General features: G+C 40.4%; 1 protein-coding gene across 1 annotated transcript; it reads right to left on the bottom strand.

The window, feature by feature from the left end:
- Window positions 1-604: 604 nt before the first annotated feature.
- Window positions 605-2,776, bottom strand: LOC109784326 (desmethyl-deoxy-podophyllotoxin synthase). Its single transcript, XM_020342922.4, has 2 exons — window positions 1,844-2,776; window positions 605-1,414 (listed from the first exon to the last, which is right to left on the bottom strand). The coding sequence occupies exons 1-2, from the start codon at window positions 2,735-2,737 to the stop codon at window positions 782-784; spliced, it is 1,527 nt and encodes a 508-aa protein (XP_020198511.1). The 5' UTR covers window positions 2,738-2,776; the 3' UTR covers window positions 605-781.
- Between the last annotated feature and the right edge of the window lie 6,307 nt (window positions 2,777-9,083).

The following is a 9,083-nucleotide window of genomic DNA, read 5'->3' as shown; positions in this document are numbered from 1 at the left end:
TACCCAGCGAGCTAACTTTCTATGGTGACCTGTCCATCCGTGTGTCGACAAGGTCAGGTTACCCTTGCGGTGCTAGGTCGCCGTTGTGAGGCACTGCGATGAGGTCCGCAATCTCAGCGGCACTGGGCTGCCGCTGGGAGCTACTGAGGAGAACACGATGACCACGCATCTCGGGTGGCGTGGGCCGCGAGCGAAATCAAAACTTATATTGTGTGGAATGGTAGCGGGCAGGGGTCGGAGATGCTATGAACGGCAGCAACCGCTGCCGGGATGTCCTCCTCCAATGACGAGGATATGAAGCCGGCCATTGACGATGCAAATAATCATGACTGATTTCACGAGCACTACTTTTTCTTAACATTCAATTTTTTTGTATGTTGCGATGAATTATTACATTACTTTTAACATGCTCTGCCAGTTTTGATTATACGGATAACATAACTATGACGGGACATTATAAAAACACTAGTGATAGTCATGAGTTGTTCAGTTATATTAGCTACAAGTTAGTTGTGAAAAACTTGTGTATTTTCTCACCATTTTATAGGACGGAAGTCACCAAAAATCAAATCTGTACAAGAGGTGTGCATATATCAAACTTGACTCACGGATAAACTTGCTCAGATTGTACTTCCAAATATTTTGATAGAGATACTATTTTATACAGATAATATCACCCAAAATAATATGAAAAATAGTCTGATAGTCCAACTTTTACAGTGAGAGATATTCTGGTTCGGTAAAGGTGCTAGATATTCATATTACTATATCATTGCCACGTCTATATGGAAATAGCTTTGGAGCGTGGATATGGAATAGCTATCAGCTGCAGGTCAAACTTTCTGCTTAAGGTGATACCAAAATTCTCAGACATGTCCACCGACTCTGCAGTAGGCCCGTTGGGAATCACCCAGTCGAAGTGGTAGAGAAGATTTGCCAAGACCATCTCCACGGTTGACGTGCCGAACAACATCCCTGGGCATTGCCTTCGCCCAGCCCCGAAAGGGGTGAATTCAAAATGTGTCCCATAATAATCCACCTTGTTGTTCTGAAACCTCTCTGGCTTGAACTCTTCAGGATTGTCCCAATATTTAGGATCCCGGGAAATTGCAAAAACATTAACAAAGATATTAGTTCCTTTAGGCATGTCATAGCCCATGATTTTACAGTCCTCTCTTGTCTCTCTTGGGATGAGGAGGGGAACAGGAGGATGCAACCTAAACACCTCCTTGATGACCATCCTCATGTAGCGCAGCTCACTAAGGTCGGTACTCTTGATGACATGTCGATCTTGACCTAGCATTTCCCGGACCTCTAGCTGTGCCTTAGCCATAGCCTCAGGGTTATTCAAGAGCTCTGACATAGCCCACTCTAATGTGGTTGCTGTGGTCTCGGTGGCAGCTCCAAAAATGTCCTAGAAACAACGGTATATAAGGTAAAAAAGACAAATAAAGATTTGAAACAAAATATGACATATATATATATATATATATATATATATATATATATATATATATATGCAAACATAAACCATTTCATCAGTATAACTTGTTTTTTTGAAGAAAAAAAAGTCATGCATATTTTTGTTTGAATTGTGACGTGATGAATTTATACTTTGCATGCCTACAGTCTGATGATGCAGTATTTTGGATTAATCAAGTCATCCACATGCCGTAGGTAAACCGCTTCACTGGAGGACATGGTCCATATATTAATTCCAAATATTTTCCCGTTATATTGCTTGGACCGGTCAGTTATAACTTTTATTCAAGTCAACATAAAAATTTGTACGAAATATCCAATCAGTAAAGTTATTATGGATACTTGCAAAAATTGTACTCACAAAGATAACGACGCCGATAATCTCTGTGGTTAGAGGGAAGGATAACGAGTTCTCTTCCTGCAGCCTGAGTAGCACGCCCAGTAGGTCCTCATGATCGGTGCTGCAGGCATGGCGGTCGGTTGTTCGCGCCGCCTTGCGCCCCTCGATGATGTTAGAGATGATATGCTGGATACGGCCGTAACTCCTCCTCATGTGGCGCTCTCCATTGCTTAGCCACCGGACCAGCCGTGAGGATGGGAAAAGGTCGACGAGGCAGAAGCCGCCAATAAGCTTGATGACCTTGTCCAGTTCGCTGAGATACTCGTCCTGCTGTGTGAACTTGCCGCCGAAAACTGTCCGCGCCACGATGTCATTGCTGAGCGCCGCCATCTTGGTGCTGACGTTGACGGTAGCACCCGCGGCGGTGATGGAACGGAGGAGGTTTTCTACCTCATTGGCCTTGATGCCCTCCATGCGCCTCACCTGCTTAGAGCTGAGGAGTTCCACGACGCAGATCTTGCGCATCTGGCGCCACCGGTCCCCGTAGGAGCCGAAGACGATGCCCCTGCCGCCACAACCGACGATATCCTGCAACGGGCCTTGCGGCCGACTTGCGAAGGCGAGGTCGTTAGTCTTCATCACCTGTGCCGCCGCCTCGGCGCTGGAGACGATCACTGCTGGGACCTCGCCTAGCCTGAGGTGCATCAATGGCCCATGCCGGCGAGACATCTTACTCATCCTGCGGTGTGGGAGGACACTAACAACGTGGTGGAGGCTGCCGATGATAGGAAGAGTCCATGGCCCAGGAGGCAGTTGCTTCTTCTTGGGGTTGCTCTTGCCGCCTAAGAACTTGAGAAACCAGAGGGCTAGTATCGTGGATACGCCTATGAAACACCAGCTAAACCACCCTTCCATGGCCGACAACTTATTGGAAGTGCCGTGATAACCAACCTGTTGGCTGCTTGTTGCTTCGAGAGACGTGATATATATATGTTTGAATTTATGATATAGAATAATTAATTTCTGGAAGGCCCATGAACGGTATGGCACGTGCAACGCTTAGTCCCCTCCCACATGGAGTGTGCGGTTTCAGTGAGATATGTGACGATGAAATTCACTGAATTACAATAATTTCAGTAGATTACGAAATATTTACATTTCAATCAAATATTCCAGCCATTTGAGCTGTACACAAGAATTCAAATAAATTTCAAAATTTACAATTTTTTTTTGAATTCAAGTGAATGTGTGCGTATGGTAGAATTTACATTTGGCGCCCTTCCCCTATACAATGACATTGGCGGTAGCGTGGCCGATACGTCTGCCTCACCCCTCGTTCGCCGACCTCTCCCCTGGACCTCCCACCGTGGTCTGTCATTGTGGGTATTGGAAGAAGTCACCATGGGATGCCCTTCGACGGGGGTTGCAACTCTCCTAGCTTTTCACGATGAAATGTGATCGCTGAGCAAGCGGGTGGCTTCTACCTCTTCATTGTCTCGATTTCGGGTGTCCTTCCAACTAACCCGAGCACACTCATCCTGCTCTTCTCAGTCTATTCCAGTGGAGTCGGCTGCTAAGTTCGTGGTGTGGCTTCGCATAGCCCGTTCCGGTTCTCTACTTTGTTCCCATGTACTTTCTTGTGCATACATCATGTGCTACATGTTACGTCTTGTAGTCGTTGCATTGTATCTTGTTCTTGCTTCGTCAAAGTAAAAAAATGGTTCTGGCCAGGTTTTTCCCGACGCAGCAGCTTAAAGAAAAGATGGTAGCTCATTTTGGAATTGCTGTTGACGCGTCTATCACGTGTATTACATTTGTGCGCATCAGATGGTTGCTACTAGTTTTGTTTTACGGAAACGTATACATAAAGAGAAATTCAGATTGGGGTTTCTTCTGTCTTTGGCTCTTTACCATGCTACTATTGTGCTTGGTTATAATCTTCGGTTCATGCCCTGGATATAGTGTTGCTCAAATGCCAGGGTTTAGGCTTCCTGTGTATGCCAACTATTAACTATAGGGTTCCTGGTTATGCCCTGATTTATTCAATATCATATTTATATTAGTTGTGGTTAGGCCATAGTTATATCATTAGTACAGTAGTTTGGTGATAGATATTATGCCACTGTTTTTGAACCTGTAGTAGTGTTGGTTTCATAAGTTTTTTTCTTGATTCCGCTTTTTTGGGGTTGGGCCAGATTGTGGACTCTTGGAAGAACATGTATCCATATGTTCTCCAGGTCACGGGATCGAGTCCGCATGAATACTTTATTCAATAGCATTATCCAAGTTTAGAAAAATAAAATAGTGAGCATTGCGGCACAGATGGCTCAAATGCGCGACCTTCGGTGAGATAACTCAACATGCTGAACAATAGAAAGGGAAGCACTTTGCATACATGCTGAGTTAAAAGTACTATATTTTGACGCTAAAATTTATTTGAAAATTTCAGGTGAAATTTTCCGAAATTCAAAACTTTCCAGAAACCGGCTTTTGTGGACCTACCTCGAAAAAACCGGAATGAAGAAATAAAACCTTGCTTATAACCAACCATGAAATGTTTAATTACGTAAACTTTTAAATCGATACCGTTAAAATTGACAATCAATGGATTAGATATTTTAACCTATGGGGACTAATGTGTTGGCTTGGTTGTCTCATATTTTAGTAATATATAATAGGTCTTATATAGCTCCGAGTGTGCTTGCGCAATAGCTCATATATAATTAATTAACATGATATTAACGTGGGGGCTCAAAGAGAGGTGATAAGTGTCTCTGTAATATTGTATTGACATCCGACTGGGGTCTGATGTTTTCGCTCATATCCTTTAATAATGCATTGTCGTTGAAGATGACTCCTCCAACTACTAACAATGGAATGACAAACACCAATGTATCAATGCAACTGGTGAGCAGATGATCTATAACTTTAGTGTGGGTTCCATTGATGGGTAGAGTACAAATGTGTCTTGCTCTGTACTACAAAGGAGTACAAAAATATTCATCCAACTGCTAACATGCACAATGGATGCATCTGTATGCGCAGTGAAGAGCTGAACTTATACTTGATCTAGTTCGTGTTGTGTAGACAGAGAGAAAGTTAGAGAGTGAAGACATGAACTGTGTGCTCAATCATAACCTATTTCTTCAAGACAGTGAAGACTTGGAAATCTCCTTACAAGCGAGTTATTAAACCAATCACACAAGACGGATGAATTATTTGATCCTCAATTTTAGTGCAGACCTAGACACCTTTCTACTCTACCTACCAATAGAACGCACACTAGAGTTCTAGCTCATCCGCTCACTAGTTGCGCGAATGCATTTATGTTTTTCATTAGATTGTAGGGAGCTGGAGTTGTCACCATTAAATACAATGCATTATTAGGGGATACGGACAAAAACATCACGCACTTAGATGCCAATACATTATTAGATAGACACGTCTCACCTCTCTGCATAACCCCATGCTGATATCATGTAAATTAATTATTTATGACCTATTGCATCAACAAACTCGGAACTATATATGACCTATTATATATTATTAATAAGAGACAAATAAGCCAACACATTCATCTACATAGGTTAGAATATCTAATCCATTGGTTCTCAATTTTACTACTTTAGATTTAACTGTTAGCGTAAATAAATATGTCTCATTTCGTTACAAGGATGGTTTTCTTATTCTGTTTTTTGGGGGTTGTGCCAGAATGTGTCATGTTGGTAGAACACGTAACATTATGTCCTCCAGGGCGCACGATCGAGTCCGCGCTGTGAAAACTATATTATTTTAGGATCATTTAAGCTTAGAAAATAAAATAGCGAGCGTTGCGGCCGAAATGGCTCGACCGTGGGACCATCGGAGAGATAGCTCAACATGTTGAAAACGAATTGCATACGTGCTAAGTTAAAATTAGTATCTTTCGACCCTAAAATTTATTGAATTAGAAACTTACTTAAAAATTTTGGTCAAAAATAGCCGAAGATTCTGATATTTTCCAGATACAGGTTTTCCTGTGCCTACCTCCAAAAAACCGGAATAAAGAAAAACCTTGAATGTTACCAACTAAGACATGTTTATTTAACAAAACTTTGAAATCTGGATTATTAAAATAGACTATCAATGGATTAGATATTTGAACCTATGTGGTTGAATGTGTAGGCTTGTTTGTGTCTCGTTTCACTAACATATATAATATGTGCAATATATAGTTCAGAGAGTGTTGGTGCAATAGCTATAACATAATTATTTAACATGATAGCAGCCGTGGGGACATGCATGGTGGCGAGACATGTCTATCTAATAATGTATCTACATTTGACGACGGTGTGATGTCTTTGTCTGTACCCTGTAATAATGCATTGTTGTTGAAGGTGACTCCTGTAGATGCTAATAATGCAATGAAAAACATGATTGCATCGGTGAACTGGTGAGTAGATGATACTGAAATCTACTGTGAGTTCCATTGGTGGGTAGAGTACAAAGGTATCTTGGTCGGTACTAAAATTAAATATCAAATAATTCAACCAGCAGCTAACATGCCACATGAGTGCAACTGTATGCCCAATGAACAGCTGATCTTAAACCCGATCTAGTGCGTGTCGCATTGACGAAGTGAAAGTTAGAGCGTGAAGTATTCAAGTGTGTTCTTAATCATAACCTGTTTCTTCAAGAGAGTGAAGACATGAAAATCTCCTTCCAAGCGAGTTATTACAAAAACATAGCAGTCGGATGAATTTTTTGATACTCATTTTTAGTACAGACCAAGACACCTTTGTACTCCACTCAAAAATGGAATGCACACTAGAGTTCTATATCATCATCTCACCACTTTTGCCGCCGCATCAATGCTTTTCATTGCATTGTTGGGAGCTGGAGGAGTCACCTTCAACTACAATGCATTATTAGAGGATACATATCAAAACAATACACCGCACTCAGATGTTAATACATTATTAGATAAACACGTCTGACCTCTCTACATACCCCCTGCTAATGTCACCTTAATTAATTATATAGGAGCTATTCCGTAATTAATTGTATATTATTGAAATAAGAATCTAACTAGCCAACACATTCATCTACATAGGTTAAAATATCTAATCCATTTGTGTTCAATTTTAACGATTTATATTTAACTGTTGGCGTAAACAAACATCTTTCAGTTTGTTACAACCAAGGGTTTTTATAGCGTTTTCTCAGGTTGCGCTAGAATGTGGCATGGTGGTAGAACACGTAATGTTCTGTTCTCCAAGGCGCAGAATCGAGTCCGCTATATTTTATTAGCATTATTCAAGATAAGAAAAAATAAAATAGCAAGCATTGTGGCACAGATGGCTCGAACACTCGGCCATTGGTGAGATAGCTCAACATTCCGAATAGGAAGCACTTTGCACACACGATGTGTTAAAAGTACTATCTTTGGGCACTAAAATTTATTCAGTTAGAAATTCATTTAGCAAAAATTGGGTGAAAAATATCCTAACATTCCGATATTTTCTAGAAACAGATTTTACTAGCCCTACCCGAAAAGTTGGAATTAAGAAAAAAAAACCCTTTAATGTAACCAATTGAGATATGTCTATTTACGGAAAGTTTTAAATCTAGATCGTTACAATAGGCAACCAATGGATTTGATATATTAACCTATGTGGATGAATGTGTTGGCTTGTTGTCTCTTGTTTTAGTAATATATAATAGGTGTAATATTTAGTTCCGAGTGTCCTGGTGCAATAACTAAAATATAATTAATTAACATGATATCAGTCGTGGGGACATGCAGGGAGGCGAGACATGTCTATCTAATAATGTATCGACATCTGACCGTGGTGTGATGTCATCGTTTGTATCCTCTAAGAATGCATTGTTCTTGAAGGCGACTCTTCTAGCTTCTAATAATGCAATGAAAAACATGAATGCATCGGCATGACTGGTTTGTTCATGATCTAAAACTCTACTCTGGGTTGCATCGGTGGCAAGAGTACAAAGGGGCTCTATACTAAAATTGAGTATCAAATAATTCATCTGCAAACATGCCTCATGCATGCATCTGTATGGGCAATGAAGAGATGATTTTAAGATCTAATTGGCGTCCCATCGAATGTTTCAAAGTTAGAGCGTAAAGTCTTCAAGTCTGTGTTCAATCATAACCTATTACTTCAAGATAGTGAAGACTTGGAAATCTCCTTCCAAATGAGTTATTAAACCAATCACAGCCACCAGATGAATTATTTGATACTCAATATAGTACAGACCAAGACACCTTTGTACTCTACCAACCAATGGAATGCACACTAGAGTTCTAGATCATTTGCTCGCCACTTTTGCTGATGCATCCATGTTTGTCATTGCATTACTAGGGGCAGGAGGAGTCACCTTCACCTACAATGCAATATTAAAGGATGCAGACGAAAGTATCACACTGCAGCCAGATATCAATTAATTATTAGATAAAGACGTCTGACCTCCCTGCATACCCCTACGTTAATATCGTATTAATTAATTATATATGAGCTATTGCACCAACACACTCTGAACTATATATAAGACCTGTTGAATAGAAGATAAACCATCCAACACATTCATCAATATAGGTTTAACTATCTAATCCATTGATTGTCAATTTTAATAGTTTAGATATAAAAGTTGACGTAAACAAACATGTCTCAGTTGGTTACAAGCATGTTTTTTATTGATTATGCTATTCGGGAGTTGGGCTAGAATGTGGCATGTTGGTAGAACATGTAACCTTACGTTCATCAGGTCACATAATTGAGTCCGCGTTTTGAAAACTACATATTTTTTATTATTACTCAAGCTTAGAAAAAAATCGCAAGCATTTTGGCACAGATGGCTCGGACGCGGATCCTTCGTTGAGATAGCTGAATATGCTAAACAGTAGAAAGAGAAGCACTTTGCATACATGCTGCGAGAATGTTAAAGAGTGAAGACCTGAAGTGTGTGCTCAATAATAACCTATTTCTTCAAAAGGGTGAAGACATGGAAATCTCCGTCCAACCGATTTATTAAACCAATCATAGAAACCGGATGAATATTTTGATACTCAATTTTTGTGTAGATCTAGAAACCTTTCCTCTCTGCCTACAAATGGAACTCACAGTAGAGTTCTAGATAGTCGGCCGACCTGTTGCACTGATGCAATCATGTTTCTCATTGCATTATTAGCAGTCGGAGGAGTCACCTTCTACAACAATTCATTATTAGAGGATACAGAAAAATACATCACCAATCGGTCTAG

Source organism: Aegilops tauschii, chromosome 5, assembly GCF_002575655.3.
Source record: "Aegilops tauschii subsp. strangulata cultivar AL8/78 chromosome 5, Aet v6.0, whole genome shotgun sequence".
NCBI lineage: Eukaryota > Viridiplantae > Streptophyta > Magnoliopsida > Poales > Poaceae > Aegilops > Aegilops tauschii.
Note: the sequence above shows the minus strand (reverse complement) of the source record. Positions and strands in the feature narration are given on the sequence as shown.